The 19502-nt window shown below is 41.2% G+C and overlaps 1 protein-coding gene across 1 annotated transcript; it reads right to left on the reverse strand.

Annotated features, from left to right (window-relative positions):
* Positions 1-16798: 16798 nt before the first annotated feature.
* LOC308078878 (ependymin-2-like) lies at positions 16799-18418 on the reverse strand (the record flags this gene model as incomplete). Its single annotated transcript, XM_080420221.1, has 6 exons — positions 18307-18418; positions 17954-18118; positions 17747-17778; positions 17469-17615; positions 17181-17367; positions 16799-16842 (listed from the first exon to the last, which is right to left on the reverse strand). Exons 2-6 carry the CDS (start codon positions 18024-18026, stop codon positions 16799-16801), a joined length of 483 nt encoding a protein of 160 aa, XP_080276347.1. The 5' UTR covers positions 18027-18118; positions 18307-18418.
* Positions 18419-19502: the final 1084 nt, after the last annotated feature.

The raw sequence follows: 19502 nt of genomic DNA on the forward strand, positions 1-19502 counted from the left end.
CATGTCAAAGAGAAAGTCCTTCCAGTATGTGGTCCCTGCTGCTGAGGAGAAAGTGCTCCATGGGGTTCATGATGAGGCATGGCCACCAAGGGGCAATAATATAGAACGATGTGAAGGAATACGAGCTATGCTGCAGGAGGTATGTCTTCAGCAAGTCACCAGAGCTGTAGATGCAAGGGCCCCTCTTGATAGTGTCACTACATCGAGACCACTCGAGCTAGTCTGCATACACTTGTATCATACTATAAGCCAGATCAAAAACGTCTGTCCGCAAAAAAAAAGGGCAAAAACTGTGTCCGGGGCAAAACTCGGGAACGATAGACCAAAAGGTTCCAGATTTGGGGTGGGAGCTTCAGATGACCCCTCCATGGAACGCATGGAGAGAGAGACAGACCAGGCGCTTATTGTTCGGTAGCACACACACACCACTGTTTCGGGACACTTTTCGACACTTCCATAGTGGCTGCGGCTTCCATGTTGCGGCAAGAACGCGACGCTACCTGTAGTACTGTGCTCAGTGGAATCTGTAGTTTTAATGGATCTTTTATGGAGAGGAAAACTGTCAATCTTGGTGGGCCCAGATTAAATCTGACTGCCCAGGCCCAACAGTAGATCTGCCCCTGTGAGGGAGAGAAGGAGGGAGGAGGGAGGGAGGGAGGAGGGAGCGAGAGAGAGCCTATTTCACCTACAAAATAACATAGCCAATGCTGGGTACCAGAAATCTGAACACAGGATAATAATAAGTCCAACAGTAATCCCGGCAACGCCTGCAAGCTGATAATACAGTGCAAAGGTTTCTGCTTGTATGTATGTATGTAATACGTATGTACAGTATATCTACAGCAATGGCCATGGAGGCTTATGGCTCTGGTATCTCCAGACAAGCTTGCTGGGGTTTAGTTCACTCAGATTGCAGCTTATTTGTAAACTGCCTCTCAGAGACATTTGAGGACTTGCCAATCCTCGGTTGGTCCTGCATACTGTACATTAGTTAACCATTTACTGGTTAGTATTTGAGACCTTTTTGACCTGAGTTTATCTTTGTAATTGACGTTGAACATTCAGCTTTCTCACCCAACAAGCAGGGGATTGCCAGGGTATCACCCTTTTCTGTTCTTGTATCTTTATATTTACATGTGGCCAAGGAGTGAAGCATTGTCTCCATCACTCCTTGACTGTAGTGAGATCTCTGTCATCTCTGGGCAGCCAGGTTTGCCGGCCTTTCTCGATGTCCAGGCTGTGCACTGTTTTTCCTTTAATTTTTTTTTTTTTTTTTAATATTCTACCATATGGTGTACTGTCTATTTAGAGCCAGAGAGCATTCAAGTGTACAATGGGTTTTTGTTGTTTTGATCAAATGGGTTTCATAGAGATCATGGCTTTACATGTAGCTATGGTTATAAATGATTGTTTTATTGAGTGCATTTGTACATGCACACAAAGTATGCCATTAATATTCAGTATAGCGGAGTTCATGAAGTGAGGTAATTAAACATCATGTCCCATTTACAATAACCTTGAAAGAACAGCAGAGATATAGTTTGATAGTTTATAGTAGTGCAGTAGTCTTGCACATAGTCATGGGTAATATTGAGTGTATTTATGCCTGCACACCAATGTCCCACATGTTCCCACACTAGAGATATGCACGGCCCTAAAATGTAGGCCCTAAACAGGTGTTGTGCCCAATTCTGCATGCCCGCCGGGAAAGGCATGCACCTCACGGGAGCGCGCACACACGTTAACACTGACTCTTCCAGTCATTCGTTGTAGCATTACAAGCCAACGAAAGTCGAAACTATCACACATATCACATTGATCATTTGTGAGATAAAAACTTTTTTTTTGCACTGTTAATTACATTCAATGTTTGTCCGATCAATGCTGCCTATAGGGTAGTAGACTATACTGATAAAGTCTACAATATTGCAGCATAGCGTTCTGCGGAAATACACCAAAATCATGTGATTTAGCAGCACTGCAGATGTGACATCTCCAGTCCTTAGTGCACATTGGCTATAACTCTATAGATGTGGCTACTGTAGGCCAGAAAACAGCCTGAACTCTAATTAGCCACAGACAGTATGTCCAATTAGTGATGATTGACAATGAATATTTGTCTTTATCATCATTATTATGATTATTAATATTATATTATAGAGTAAGGAAAGGATCTGAGTTTTAAACGTCACAGAGGAAATATATCCATAAATGGCCTACATCATTAAATTAAAATTAAAACGCAATTGTTAATTAAAATGTGTTAATGCAATACAATATGTAGAATAAATACAATTGAAGAGTCTTACTAAAAAGGAATGTTTCTTTTAAAATGGACTTGAGTTAATGGAAAGCTGCTACTGGTCTAATGTGTAAAGGGAGACTAGCAATGTTTGGGGCCGTGATTACATTTGGAGCAGAAACTTCAATGGCAAACAAGACCTCTGGGGCAGAGAGTGCCAACTCCTCCTGCAAAATTAATTCAATTAAAATTCATTTATTTATGATTCTAGCTAATTGTACATTTACATTTATATACTCAAGCAATCTATTACTCCAGGCCTTTTGTGCCTGGAACTAGTCCTACAGTAGGCTATTTGAACAAGGCAAAGTATCGCAGGACAATCCCACTTTCTCATTATGTAACACTACCTTTCTTAGATATGTCACCATTGACCAAGATATATTGGCTTTGCTCCGGACGAGATCTCGGATGGACCGAAGGAATGACAGACAAGAGTGCAAATCTATTGCCCCTCTTGAGGTCTGGTGGACGGCTAATACGCCCTTAATAAGGGTCTTGAGATGAGACCCCGAGCTATTATCCAGAATAGTGTGTGTGTGCGCGTGCATCCTCTGTGTGCTTGGACAAAGAAGAGTACAGCCAAGCACCAGTGGTGTTTAATTAACACAGCACTCACTTTTCCTTCAGCCTGCAGCCGGTGATGTAAGCCTACTCAATAATGTAGAAAGGCATGAGACACAACAACATGCAATCACTTTGGGACCACGGCATACATTATAGAAAATAAGCTATCCTAATTTCCCGTTGCCAAGGTCAACACACTGCAACATGAAGTGGGTTGAGTTAAGCAATGGCATTTGCAAATGTAAGATAAGGATCCATTATTTACAAGTGTGATAATTATATAGCACAAGGGGACTGTCTTCCGTGCAGGACATATGCGCACCCACATGGTTCCATTTATGCAGTGGGTAGCACATTATGTGTACAGGATAATGTGCTAGACTACCGTTATACCATTGCATGGAAGGCTGTGTTTCGTGGTTTAATTAGCATAAGAGCACATGTTTCTGGGGTACATTATTGTTTAATGAAAGATGGTCGGTCGCTCCATAGATGTTACACGAAGCTTGATTGATTTTCCTTTTGAAGTATCGATATTATACATTTAGCATGAACTCTCATGTTATCCGAAATGGTTAAGCATTCTGCTGCATGTTAGCATATGGCAAGGCTTGAAAGAGAGAGAGAGACAGACAGCCAGCCAGACAGACAGACAGAGACACTACCGCCAGATAGTACTTCATCATGCATATACTGAACCTCATATGAGATGTTTTTTTGGTCTCTACCACAAATCATACAGTAAAGCTCTAAAGAGTTCCCTCCTCGGTGCCATCAGCATAAAATAGCACAATCAGTGCTACAGTACAGATAGCACTGCACAGTATTCTCCTACATTTTAGTTTCGTTTTTTGTTCTCCTATGCATGCATTTATGGAAGCCTATTTCTGCCACTGACTCAAATGAAAACGCAAAACAAAAAAGCCTTTTTAGTTTCCTTTCTTGCAATAGTATCTACTGTATGTCAGAATTCCATTTGTTTCTCATAAATGTGATATTGGCAATCCCAAGAACAAAAGTCAGGGTTCTGACAAACACACTCAATTCTGAGAAATAACATCCTCACAATTCAGGTGTTTAATTTGATTCAGTGGCACAGTTCTCAACCTTTTTAATTTCAAGAGCCCCCGGCTATATAACTATGAGAGTTCATTTGAGGTCGCACTGGAACCCCCTCACGGAACCCTGAGGGTCCCTAGGACCCCACTTTGAGAACCTAAGCTGTACTTAGAGGAACATTTAGACTCAAGGGATATAGTCTTCTAAATGAGGCAGGTTAGTAATACGATGTAATCTTTTATGCTTAATACATTTATAGAGTGTATACAACAGGTGTGTAGCAGTAAAGAGGTTTATCTTCAAATTGCTTTGTAAAAGTACATTTTGAAGGAGAGTACTTCAGGTAAAGACAGTACGAAATCAACATGCTTCAGGAAAACTTAAAAAATATCCAAGGCATACTGTTCCATTGAAAAATAGAATGGCTTGGTTGGCAAACTTATTTCTACTCAAGAGAGCCTTCATCAGGAGATCCTAATCAAGGCAGGGTCAATATTGCTATTGATTATACCCATCCTAAAGAGCCTCCCATACAGACCTCCATACAGCTCGCCTATCCAATAGTTGTATACAGTACGTGCACGTGTGTGTGTGCGTGCGTGCATGCGTGTGTGCATTAATCATAGCAATTATAATATGAGTGACAAGTATAATCTTTGAACTGTATCTGTCAGGGTGTCCTGTGAAGCTCTGTAAGTTGTCCCTGTCATTGCATCAGGAAAGCCAAGTCAAATTCTTGAAAATTCACTGTGCTTGGCAAAGATTATGATATGACTGAAACTCAGATTTTGATCAAGAAACAAGTGATCACCAAATTAGAATCCCTTGACTATCTAGGCATACAAGGCAAGCTCTCCAGGGACAATCAGCATCATTCAGCACATTCTATCACTTGATGTATAGGCCTAGTGAATGTCTGAGAACTAATTGTGTCCGCAATCTGCATGTGACAGAACCATGCATCTAGTTTAATTCATACTGCACCGTATCACTGCAGCACTCAACAAAAAATAACTTTCAAGTGAAACACATCACTTGAAAATGAGTTATTTTTGACATTGTCGTACGATGACATACATATTAGCGTTTATGCTGCCGTTTCTCTGCCTACAGTTCAACAAAAAATATGTTTTTTCAGCACTTGGCCACACATCATTGGCTGGTATCCTATCCAACGTTACAAAAGTGCTTGCGTTCGTGGGAAGTATTTCAAGAGGTTCCATCAGACTGACTGATCCAATGCCAGACCCAGAAACACACATACCTGTAGGCGGCAGGCCAATGTGGTTGTTTTATTTATTTATTTACTTACTTATTTATTTATTTTCCCATTTTAGAGATTTTAGAGAGGTTACAGTAATATTGTGTAAGTGAATTCAGTGGGATAGGAGGGGGAAAGGCTATTGTTGAGAGGGTTACTGTCACTACATTGGTACTCCACTGCCATCAAGTGGTGCTGCAAAAAAACAAACATGCAAATGTGTCATTCCAGACCTGACTGAAAAGAAAAGAGAAAATAACCACATGCATGGCAGAGATCACACAAGTAGAATTAAATTATTACCCAATCAAATTTCCAGATTATTAAGTCAACTGTTAGATGGGAAGCACATTCGAGTCAGTTAATCAGTGTCAACGGAATGATGGGATGTTGAAAATGTTCCTTTTTTATCTCCTAATTCACACACAGAGCTCTTATCTGCAATTACTTATGTGAATTGACTCCCTCATTTGCTGTAGGCCTGGATCAGAACCACCACCCAACCAATGGGACACATAAACCAGAGCTAGGATGCAAGATGTTTTTCACCCGGCCATGAGAATGAAGACATTTGGTATGAATTCATGTATCTACAGTATCTATTCAGTACAAAACTCACTGCGACCATTGGACTGTGCAGAAGGGAGTGCAGTTGTAATGGTTGTCTCCGCCAGGCCGAATGGCGTGGCCGAGACTGTGTTTTGCCCTCTGTCCGTCCGTCCGTCCATGGGCAGCTAATCTCCGGCACGGTTGGACGGATCGGTGTGAAACTGTGCACACACACTCCCTGGAGGCCAGAGCAAAGCCTCTGCCCCAAAATGTTCACATCTGCCTGTTATAGCGCCACCAGGTGACCAATTTTTGCAAAACAGTTTTTTATACCTCTTTTGTTCTAACATCACACAAATCGGTACACATTATCTCTACAGTCATGTGATCAAGGTAGATGTGTCTGATTTTTCATATTCCATCCTGATTGGCAACGATTGGCATCTAAAGTTTGCAGGAGTTGCTTGTTTTGAACAAAATGCCTCAAATCATGAACGCAGCGTGCCAGCGTCAGATTGCTGTGAAACCTTGCACACACATTCTGCTCCATCGATGAGGGAAAGAGGAGCTCTACACCAAAATATATTTGACAAAAATAGCAGATCTACAAGCTCTCAACACGCCTTCATGATACTGTTTACAATGTCAGAGTACAGGGTACTTTACAATACATCTCTGTAAGAGAATACCAGCAATCACAGAACTGTCCTTTAACTCTTTCACTGCCAGAGTAAATACAACAAGTAAGACGCGCGAACGCTGGAAGCGAACGCAGCTCGAAAATATTGTGTATTTACGGACTTGTAATCCGTGTGTGTGTGTGTGTGTGTGTGTGTGTGTGTGTGTGTGTGTGTGTGTGTGTGTGTGTGTGTGTGTGTGTGTGTTGCAGGCTGTTGTGCATTGTAATGAGAGCATTGTCTAAATTCCTGCACTCTGGCGCACTCGGGTGGCTGTTTACAGGCAGTGCACGCATGTGAGTCACGGGCTCTGAGCCAATGAGAGCATGAACACACACACACACACACACACACACAACCTGAGCAGGGTTACATAGTAAGCTCCACTTCCGCGTTCGCAACTAAATCAAGCCCAGACTGCCAGCGATTTGACAAAAAAAAATTTGCGCGACCTCCCGTTCGCTTGTTATACGGCGTTGAAAATAGCATGTCTCGCCAAAAATACATAGTAAAACACAGGAGCCGAGATACAGGCTTTTTCCCAAATAAATTTACCAGGAAGTAAATAAATAAATAAATCTTTGGATCACGTTATCTCCTGGTTCTGTGTAAAAAAAAATTATAATCAAAAAAAGAAGAATTGGAAAAATAAAAAAAAAGGAATACAAAAAAACGTTCTCGTCGACGGCAGGCTGCACCTTGGCAGAATCCCAGGCAAAGAGTTAAAGGGATAGTTCACCCCAAGATTACTTTTTTCTTATAGATTAGATTATTATAGATCACCCCATGGAGACTTGAATTCATGGATATTTTTTTGTTTTTGTCGCATTCCTAAGCCAATACAATAATTTGATGACCAGCGGACTGTTAGGAGACACAATGTGTCTCCTTTGGGTCTCCTACCGGAACCGCTGCAAAAAAAAAACAATATCCATGAATTCAAGTCCAATATCCATGAATTCAACTAATCGATAGAGAAAATGTTATTTTTTGGGTGAACTGTCCCTTTAAGGGACTTTTATTTATATATATAAGTTAGCATGGTATACTGCAGAGCAGACAGAACAACGTACACGTTTCGGCGTCAAGCCTTCATCAGCGCTGTGTGCTGCGGCCAACAGAAGTGTCCCATTTAGGTAAGACAACTTCCTTTGTCCGTGTATCAACAACTTCCAACCAACTTGCACAAAAAGCGCAAACACAATAAGAATCCATACAAAGCTAAATCCATTATACACATCCTTGAATACATATAAGCACATCTAATCTGAGTGAATTAAGTCAATTAATAAATTAAAAGCATTTGTGTTTCTCAAATAGTTGTGTTGGAACAGTAGTGTGAAATGCTCAACGACCACTTTAAAAGTCCTAGCGTGTGGACAGGGTGCTGGTGTTAGGATGGTGTTAGTCTTACCCTCTGGTAACACTCTGGCAGGGTGTGGTCTAGTAGAGAAGGTGGCGTTCTCTGCATCAGGATCCTGATCGACTCCCTCAACAATGGGTCCACACTGAGGTCAAACACAAAGGTCATAGGTCATAAAGCGATGTAGCTATAGACAGTGCAGCCATAGAGTAGATACCCTTGAAATAAATGCATTACAGCCATGGTCTTAATTTGTTTTAGTAAAATAGTCTGATAACAAAATATTGTTTACTGTGGGGCAGAGGTTCTTCCTTGAGCTACTGGGAGTGTGCATGCAGTTTCACCACAATCGGTCCAGCGGTGACACACACACACACACACACACACACACACACACACACACACACACACACACACACACACACACACACACACACACACACACACACACACACACACACACACACACACACACACACACACACACACACACACACACACACACACACACACACACACACTAGTGACAAAACTAACTGAGTTCTAACTGACTGAAAAACTATTTACAGGTAATTAAAGCAGTGTCACAGTTGTAAAAGAGACAGAAGTAGTGGATCAATCTGCTTTCATTTCTAAATGATTCTAACATGAAGCACCATCCTGTCTAAAGGAACATTTTTAACAGTTAGCTTTACAAACCACATTTTTTCCTGAATGTTTGTTGGAGTTGATTTGAAATCCTCAATTAAAGTATTGTCTGTGCTCACAATTTTTTTGAAAACTTTACAAAGCTGCTGCAACCAGTTTCCCAACAATATGAGTGGTGTGCTGGAGAACCCAGTGCCTGTCTGTCTGTCTGTCTGTCTGTGTGCTGGAGAACCCACTGCCTGTCTGTCTGTCTGTGTGCTGGAGAACCCACTGTCTGTCTGTCTGTCTGTCTGTCTGTGTGCTGGAGAACCCACTGCCTGTCTGTCTGTCTGTGTGCTGGAGAACCCACTGTCTGTCTGTCTGTCTGTCTGTGTGCTGGAGAACCCACTGCCTGTCTGTCTGTCTGTGTGCTGGAGAACCCACTGTCTGTCTGTCTGTCTGTCTGTCTGTCTGTCTGTCTGTCTGTCTGTGTGCTGGAGAACCCACTGTCTGTCTGTCTGTCTGTCTGTCTGTCTGTGTGTGTGCTGGAGAACCCACTGTCTGTCTGTGTGCTGGAGAACCCACTGCCTGCCTGCCTGCCTGTCTGTCTGTGTGTGTGTGTGTGTGTGCTGGAGAACCCACTGTCTGTCTGTGTGCTGGAGAACCCACTGTATGTCTGTCTGTCTGCCCGCCCGCCCTGATCACCTCTACTGCAACAGCTTTGGTAGCAGGTCCTGAAGCTATCCAAAACACCACAACACAATTAAAAGGTCCTGAAGCACACTATCCAAAACACCACAACACTATTAAAGGTCCTATCCTTCAACTATAATGCCCATGTCATTACAGTTCTCAGATAGCGTCCATACTCACTCAGAAACGTGTTGAAATATCTCACACACTCTCTTCTCCTCCAGGCTAGAGTGTTAGTTGACCAGCCACAGTCCATCTTGTACTTAATGTCAGTTGGTTATGGTAGAAATACTGAGTGAAAACCCAGCCCCAAACACACTAACATGCTGTTGCTGATATGTACACACTGAATCTGATATTAATCCCCAGGTCTTTAATGTAGTGACATTTACCAGATTATCGCATTTTATTAACATCTCTGTTTTCACCTGTTGCTCTCACTCTCAGACTGTCTTCCTTCCTACTTTGTTTTAGTCCCACCCCCTTTCAGAACCTGCCAGGTTGACAAGAGTTGATTGACACCTGGATAACCAATGACGTTGCTGACCAAGTAGCTGCATGTCTGCTGCCCCCTAGTGGACCTGGTGCCTTAGACAACTGGTTAGTGCATCTGCCAGTGAAATGACAAACCTGGGTTCAAATCTCCTTCTGGACACTTGTCTTGTTTGATAATCTCAAGGTTAAGAGATCAATCACGACTCTTACAACGTTTAAACTACATTAATATGAAAATAATAATAATAATTTGCCAAATCACAAGCAGCTTGTCGACAAAATAATTTAAATGTGTTTTTTTCTTATTAGATGGGAGTCTGTCGTCTGTGGCCAAATACATATAATAATAATAACAATAATAATAATAATAATAATAATAATAATAATATAGTCCAACTCCTTTGTCACTGTATATTTGCAGTGACATAGCTGATCTACAAGCTCACAGCACGTCAGCAACCGTAGTACGTCAATTTTCAGAGTGTGACATTTTAACCATCCTCAGTAACAGGAGCAGTGGGGTGCTGGGGCTGTGCTACGGGGGCAGTTAGGGGTTAAGAGTCTGTCTCAGGAACACTTCGACACATGGCTGGCCTGGAATCGCACCTGAGACAACCAAGGGCCTCTGGCTTCCCAGGCGGGCTCTCTAAACACTCAGCTATGGCTGAGACTCCCAAAGTGATTGATTTGGAAACCTGTGTTCACATCCCCATCTGGACACTTGTCTTTGATGTTTGATGCTCTCAAGGTTGAGAGTTCAAAATTCAGAAATCTGGAACAGATGGGGGTCTGTGGTCAAATACATATTAATTTGGGGGTCCTTGACATGAAACAGTATGAGAACCACTGGCCTAATGCTTCCTCAGAGGGTGGGTCATATTTTAATCCTCTTTTCCTCGTGGTCACATGACGTGTGTGACCCCAGTGACCTTGACCTTGGGCTGACCTCACAGCAAAGTCAAAACACTGCATGTTGCTTTGGTCTGTTGACACAGTGGTTCCCAAAGCTTTTAGCTCCACACTCAAAAGAGACATGAGCTGTCTACCTGGAACCCAAACTAGTGAAAATAGACTGGTTTTCATCAGAGCAAAACTTTCTATAACAAAGTTTAAAAAAGCAACACACCATAACAACAACATCCCATAATAAATATACTGTTGAATCTATGCATTATTGATGGATTATTATGTTAAACAAGTGCAAAACAAAACATATGGGTCAATCTTCACACTCATATAAAGCATATAAGTCTAAATATAATCATCATTACATTGTATTCATACAAGCAGTGGTGGACAGTTACTTGAGTACTGAACTTACAGTAAGTGGGAGCAATCAGGGGTTCAGTGTCTTGCACACACACACACACACACACACACACACACACACACACACACACACACACACACACACACACACACACACACACACACACACACACACACACACACACACACACACACACACACACACACACACACACACACACCTATCTATCTATCAACACATCTGCCAAATTTGGTGCTTGTATCAAAATAATTACGATTGAGTGGTGCTCTTTCAAAGGCCCTGATCCTAACATGTAGGCTTACAATATATTCCAAAGAATCTCCCTGGATGACTCTACTGGGGATTGAATTTAGACCTCCCAGTCTCAAGGTGTACACTCTAACCACAAGACCATTGAGCTGATACAAAATAATACCTTTGCATGACTCTACTAGAAAGGTGTGCTCCTCATGTGTACCAATTTGTGTGAGTTTTGGACCAAATTTGTAGTAGTAGGCCTAGTAGTAGTGAAGTGTGTTTTGAAGAAAACGCAAAATGTCTGGTTGTCTGGTTTGCACACAGTTCAATAGGTATAGGTCAAAATGTGAAGTGGACTTTTATAGTGCCACCATGAGGCCAATTTGAAAGCATTTGGGTGGAGGTTCTTCCATGGCCTACTGAAGTGTGCAAAGTTTCATGCCAATCAGTCCAGCTGTGGCAGAGGTTAGCTGCTCACAGACACACACACACTCATTTCAAAATTGTAGGTATGCAAAAAACTTTCGATCAAAGTACGTTTTAAGCAAGCTTGTAAGCTCCTCAGGCAGGTCGTTCCAGAGTCGAGGGGCCCTGACAGTAAAGGTACGGTAATATTTCTTTAGAGAATACGCTTAATAACAAGCCATCAAACACATGAATTAAGTGCCATTATGTTGTATGTTACAAGAGTTTGGGGAATATGCTGACAGTTTAAATTGCAAATGCCAGGTAGGTGAAAACATCTCTGCATCACAAAACCAACAATCTTTCTCCAGCATGAACTTAACATCTCTTCAAAAAAGTGCCTTGAGTCCCTGTCTCACCACCTCCAAATCATCACACTTTTATATAATCTCCCATGAATGCATCATTGCCTTGGAAGTATTAGAGAGAGAAAAACATTTGGGGAAAATAATAATTATAATCGTACTGCTCCTCTTCGGTCCTGTCCCCTACCTTGAACCAATATACTTCTTTATTGTATCATATGGGACCTCTTTCTTGATGGCTTTGGCATCACTGACACTGTTTATTACTGTTGGTTTCTTGGGATATACTGTATGTGTGCAACGAGGTGCTGTTCACTATTGCTGTGGATGTAATACGTTGCTCAGGACACGGCATCAGCTACTGTAAATGCCTATAATGGAAACATGTAACTTTACCAGCTTAACACTCTCCTCATCGGTCAATGCCCTGGCTGATACAATCCATTAATGTTATTATAAGGATATCTATTATCATCTGATCATGCGGTTCCATGATTTATTGTTGACATTATCAATAGTAAAATTGAGTATTGTCTTCTATGGGAAAGGTCAACAGAGAATGTGTATTTAATTTTTTCAAACAAGAGATATCAATTGTAATCTAGATTTCTTCATGAATCCCTAAGATGCAGACAGGCAAGGTCAAAGATGTCTGTATCTCTTTCCCTATGGTAAAAGCTATCTCTCTGTTTCTCTATCAGTGTGTGTGTGTGTGTGTGTGTGTGTGTGTGTGTGTGTGTGTGTGTGCGTGTGTGTGTGTGTTGCACGCACGCACGCACGCACGCACGCACGCACGCACGCACGCACGCACGCACGCGCAAACACACAAATTCTGTCTCTCTTTCAGCTGTAATTGTGTCCCGTAGTAAATGTGTGTTGTATCTATAGCTGCAAAATGGTCCTGCAAATTGAGGCACATCTGGTGTTTAAATGTCACTGACCTTTTAAAGAAATCCAAGTTCTCCAAATAAACAACTCATTTGTTTACAATAATTCTTTACAGCGTGGCTCTGGAGGAGGGCAAGTCATCTGCAAATGGGTCAGTCAGTCTGTCTGTGTCTGGGGCTAATCTCAGAACCCACTGGACCGATCAGCGCCAAGGACGTAGCTCCATGCATCTTTCCTAATCTCAGTTCCACCGTCCTCCATACTGTATTTGGGCAAGACTGTGTCATGTTGATGATGTAATATTGATTACGTCAATCAGGGAAGTCACTCTATCATTAGACACCAGTGTTGTGAAATCTTTCTTACCAGTTACCACAAACACATTTTCAAAACACAATCAACTACAAAAAGTGCTCCTCGGAGCACAGGTCAGGTGGGTTTGTTGTGCGCCAGAAATGTTCGGAATTCGCCAATCAGGATGGAATACAAAAAATAGGACGGATCCGTCTTGATCACTTGACTAAAGAGATAATGTGTACCGATTTGTGTGATGTTTGGACACATTTTTAGGAGTAATATAAAGAAAAATGTTTCGCAAAAATCGGCCTCCTGGTGGCACTATAATAGGGCAATGTTAAAAGGGTGGCATTTGTTCCTAAACGTAGTGCGAATGTGTGTGCAAAGTTTAACCACAATCGGACGCTGCGTTCATGATTTGCGGCATTTTGTTCAAAACGGGCCACTCCTGCAAACTTGTCAATCTTAGCCAATCAGGATGGAATATGAAAACATCAAACAGATCCGTCTTGATCACATGACTATAGAGATCGATGTGTACCGATTCACATGAAATTTGGATAAAATCTGAAGGAATAATATTAAAAAAATAGTTTTACATAAGTCGGCCTCCTGGTGGCGCTATAAATGGCAGATGTGAAAAATGCAGGGCAAATGTTTTTCCTTGGCCTCTAGGGAGTGCGCATACAAAGTTTTACACAGATCGGTGCAGTTACAGGTAAAAACGAGAATCGGCCTGTTATAGCGCCACCATGAGGCTGATTTAAAAAAATCCAAGTGGCATTTTCTTCCATAGAATGTGCGTGCAAAATTTCACGGAAATACCACGCTGTGTTCATGATTTGAGGCATTTTGTTTAAAACAAAGCACTCCTGCAAACTTTGGAAGCCAATCAAGATGGAATATGAAAAATCTGAAAGACCAGTTTTCGTTTAATGACTATTAGGGATACCCTGTATTGATTTGGGTGATGTTTGGACAAAATCTGTAGGAGTGCAGACAAAAAAATTGTTTTGCACAAATCAGCCTCCTGGGGGCGCTATGACAGGCCCATGTGAAAAAATTGGGGAAGAGGTTCTGCTCTGGCATCCAGAGAGTGTGTGTGCAGTACTGCAGTTTCGTTGCGATCAAGCCAACGGTGCTGGAGATTAACTGTCCACAGATGGAACCACACACACACACAAGGACGGACGGACGGACAGGGTGCAAAACGTAGTCTCGGCCATGCTTTTCAGCCTGGCGGAGACAACAACACAGAACTGAACATTGACAAAGCTCCTTCCCTTTCTGTTTCAACATCAGTGGATAAAACTGGTGGTGTACAGTATAAGGCTGAAATTGGACTGAAATTGCATATACAGTAAAAGGCCATTGTGCACTAATAGCATCACCATTCACTGAATAAAATGTGGCTTTTTCCTAATGCTTTTAAGCCTCATTTAATTAAAAACCTGTGTAGCACTTGAAAGTCTATTGTTGGACATAATGGAGACATGAAGACATTCTTCAATAAGAACATCCTGTGGAGATAATCTTGCCCTCTGGCCCACAGACCTGGTCCATTCAGTCAGTCGAAACCCTTTCCACAATGCCTGGGATCAGACATGTTTAAAACACATTACACTTAAAATATATTAACCTGAGACCTGAGGCCGATTAAAAACAACTTTTTCGTGTCAAGGACCCCCAAAATTTGTATGCATTTGGCTGCAGAGCCCCATCTTAAATATTGTTCCAGGGACCCCCAGAAGCAAAGATTTGAGTTAAAACATTTAGTTAAAAAAGGTATACAGTATATTAAAAGATTTGCACACATTTTCACAATAAAAAAAAAAAGCAGATCTACAATCTCATAGCACCGCACGAAATGACGCGCTGTGAGCTTGTATATCTGCTTTCCCGGTTTTAATGGGTTAAACTACAGTACTACACTAATCCAACTGGACCCAAATGTTTGTCCAAATATGGCCATTATGAATATTTTTAACTGGTTATAGATTATGGAAAATGTATAGTTGAGAAGAAAGCAGAGAATTATTGTTTATGCATGTTACATAAATGCATTTTGGCTTCAGAGCATACATTTGTTGAAGAAAGAAAAACACTTCATGTGCTTAACAGCATTGATCTTTTTTTTATTTGTTATTATTCCAATATACATTTCTTATGTCTTTTTTTACACAAGGTTTTGTATAAACTTGAGTCAACAGCTGATGAAATTAGAGCTTATTCTTCTATAATTAGACCTAATTCTATAAGGCATGGCATGTCTCCTTCATGTACATGAAAATGTATTCATTCTTTTCCATTCAAAAGCCATCTCTTCACAATTGAGTGGAAGCGGAAACAATATGAGACTGTGATGTAGCAGGGTGTTATGCAGGACACGCATGTCAAACATCAAAAGTATATACATGCAGACACAGTACAATCCTCAGTGTTCATCCAACCATGTATGCGTACAAATGTTATAGTCTGTGGTGGACAAAGTTCTCAACTCCAGTACTTGAGTCAAAGTAGGCCTATATCTTTTTAATATCAATGCATTGATGCATTGAAATTTAAAAATTCAAAAATTCAAAAGTGTGCAAAAATTGTGAAAATAGCAGATCTATAAGTTCAAGTGTGTTTTGAACTCATAAATCAGTTTTATTATGAGTTATGAGTTTTTGAAATAGGGCTTTTGTAACTTTGGGTCTCGAGGGCCCCTAGCTTCTTTGAAATGTAGTGGAGTTAAAGTCATGAGCTTAAAAAAATAAACGATATTCAAGTTAAATACATATACTCTATAGTACATGAGTAAATGTACTTTGGTATTGTCCACCATAGGTTACAGTGGAGTTTGGGTTCACAGATAAGGGTTGTATTTCCTGTGTCAGCAGTTTTTCCTTTTAGAGCAGGGGTGACAAATGCAGTTTGGGCCATGTGCCTGATTGGGCAAAGTACTACTTCATGCGGGCCGAACCAGTTATGCACGCGTGGATTCAGGCACGTGCGTGCTGCCTTTGCGCACATGTTTCACTTTACGAATTTAGATTGTTATTAAGAGGATTTCCTAGCAAGCATTACTTTTATCAGCAGTGTTAACTTATAGACAGATCCCAATCCTTTAAACTACATTGGGTGTGTGGTTAAAACAAACAGACCAAAAGTCTGCACACTGGTGCATACTGCAGTTAATTCAACTGATTATCACCAAGTTGATGTTTTGAGTGTCTTCTCTCTTCCTCGGACTAAAACATCCAGTTGAAACAGGTATTATTTTCATGACAACACGCACAGACTGCAAAGAGGAGAAATAAACTGCATGCTCTGGGACCAACACGTTCTCGCTGGGACAGATTCAGGGGGGCTAAGTGGAGAGGTGTTAACCATAGTGTTAACTACATTGTTTTCCTTAAGCAGCCTAGCACTAGCCTACCCACAACAAAGTAACTTGCTGGACTGCAGCAATAGAGACAGCAGCGAGAGAACGGCAATCAGCGGCTGTACAGATACTACATTGGCTAATACACACGACTATAATACATGGTTGTGAATCACTTCTTCCCCAAATCATCTTCCCCAAATCAACTGATCACGAATAGACACCTTTGCAGGCCGCATTTGGTCCGTGGCCGCCAGTTTCACACCCCTGTTCTAAAGGAAAAGGTGGAAGAAACTATTGACCGTCCCTTCAGGTGTCGCCTCCAAAGTCGCACCCTCACAAAACGAAGGCAGGGTCAGGAGATCAGGGTCCTTAATCTCAACCTCCACATCGGTGTTGCTGTGGGAAAAGTGACACAAATATTACGTACACAGATTGCCCCTTATAGGTAAGTTCAAAAATGTCTTTCGTATAGAAACCTTTCCTAACAGATTAGACAAAACCACACACCTGATCGTGAGTGTAGTAGAATCCGAGATGTACATAATGCTCAGAGGCAAACATCCCATGCTTACAGATGGAAAATACGGTGCTGAAATGAAATGAGAAAAAACTGTAATGATTCATTTATTAATTTGTGTGACTTCCAATGTGTTCAACATTAAAAAAAAGAGACTCTATATCTATCTAAGATTTGAATTAACTGTTGGTACTGTTTGTATTCCAGCTTGTCTTGCCTTTCAATTCTGGGACTGACACCATCCATACGTTGAAGATCAGACCTTCCTCTTGAACGGATGCACGTCCGAGTTGCATCTTAGTGAGGAACGTAGCATTGGAGGGAAGTTGCAGAGGATTCAAGGCTGGCTGCATAGATTTCTTCTTGCAGCTCTTTGATTTGTTATCAATTTCATAGAACACACCCTGACGGACACAGTTATGAGAAAACATCATTAACTGTATGTGTGTGTGTATATATATATATATAATATCATTATATTATTCTGGTAATAGTTCTCAGTTACCTCTTCGAAGAACATCAGCACATCCAGATTAACAGAGCTAGAGCTGAAGTTGAAGTCGAAAGACTCATTCGCTTTGAACCGTAGTTTCTTGGCCCCACTATCATACACGTATCTACCGTCAGTGAATGCACCCTTATTCGTGTTTGTCTGGTTTCATTGAAAAAACACAAAGCAGAGAGTTTATTTTTGATTAAAAGAAGAAAGAAAAAAAGTCCATAATCCATAGAAAATACTAGTGCCAGCATTGGTTTTGTATTACAAAAATTTGGTAAACTCACCACTGACAGAACCCCTGCCATACTGGGCGACTCTAAAAGAAAGCAAATAGCAGAGAATATTTTAGAGCCTTGCCAATTTCTTTAAAAGATAGCTATTTCATAGCTGTAACCCATCTCAAATATAGGAATACTTTTAAGAGGACTATTTAATATTAGGTAATTACATGTCATATTACATATATAAATAATCAAACCAAATATACTCACGGCATGGCTGGTGATGGTCTGCAAGGGCAGTGACACTCAAACACATGAAAAGGAGTGTGAAAGCTGCAAACATTGTTCTTGCCCAGAGAGTCACAAGTGTAATAGATGTCAATCAGTCAGGGTAATGATGAGGAGAGGAAGAACCACGTTTCAGCACGGTTTATTCTGTAGAAAAATTAAGCAAAGCACTGAATGTTGCAAGGTGAAACAAAAGACGTCTACAACCTAATTATTTGCAATTAGATTGTCAGGCAATACAATCATTATGCACTGTGTGTTTCTAGTTAGAAATGAGCTATTCCTAATAGCAAAACTATATGATAAAATCACAGTGTTTACAGAGCACAACTTACCCTCAGGAAAGAAGCAGGGACAACAGACACAGCTGTAACTGCATCTAGCAATGTTGAAGTTACAGCCCCCTTTTTATAGGATTGAAGAGTGTACAGTATTGTGCAACAGGCATTTGGCCCCAAATCCAGACTCTCTGACTCCCTCTACCGCAACCACCAAGCACCTGCACAAACATATACTTCCTTCTGATTCCAAGAAAGGGGCAATCCACAGCACACAATATTATTATTATGATAAATGTGCCTTTTTCTGGTTGTGTGATTGTCCTGAAATGTCATACATCATACTGCTGGAGGGGCTGCGTGTGTGCGTGTGCGTGTGCGTGTGTGTGTGTGGGTGTGCGTGTGCGTGTGTGTCCGCGCGCGCGCGTGTGTGTGTGTGTTCGTGCGTGCGTGCGTGTGTCGGTGTGTCATGTGTGTCACATTGTACCATACAATGTACTGTACATGCACAATACATACAAACCTGACCATTTTGTGCTCATTGATGACTTTGTAACATTATTGCAAGTACCCTGACCGAAAAAATAATCATGCACCGTTTTGCTCTTTTAGCTGGAATTGTACCAACACAACAAGCTATTCATACTAAAGTTATATAACTGTTATATAAAGTTGTGTATAGGTTGATTATTAGGTTTGGCAGGTGTGGTTACACCGATTGTGTAGGATTGGCTGTGGCCTAGGGACAAATGTGATACCTTCTCATGAGGCCCAAAAACCATGGCAGGGCCCCTGAGTGCCAGTAGAGTACCCGCTGAATGAAACCTTTATGACTGTCATGAACTTGAGATGCTTATATAAGGTAATAGGAGACAAATGAAGAGCTAGTCTAATGTAGAGAGCAAGGATTACCAATGGCAAGTCTGTCTCAACTTATAAGTAGGCAAATACTTTTTTTTATAATATAACCTGAATTAAATGAGCCCCTATAATGTTAGTTAATTGAGAAGCAATACAATCTGAAAAGGTTTCAGCACTGCAGTCTAATAATGTATCCATCTACATTACTAGCTCATTGTTAACTTTTTTGACAGTCTCTCAAACAGATCCAGCCCTTGTGCATTCCCAAGGGGGTTATTATGCCTTTGTTACCTCAGCCCTTGGGCTGAGATGCAAAAGTAAAACCTAAAAAAATGGAGGGAGAAAAAGAAGTAGAGTAGTGCTGTACAGTGGCTTGTTGATAATCTTGTGTG

This window comes from Gymnoscopelus braueri (assembly GCF_963280865.1).
Source record: "Gymnoscopelus braueri genome assembly, chromosome: 22".
NCBI lineage: Eukaryota > Metazoa > Chordata > Actinopteri > Myctophiformes > Myctophidae > Gymnoscopelus > Gymnoscopelus braueri.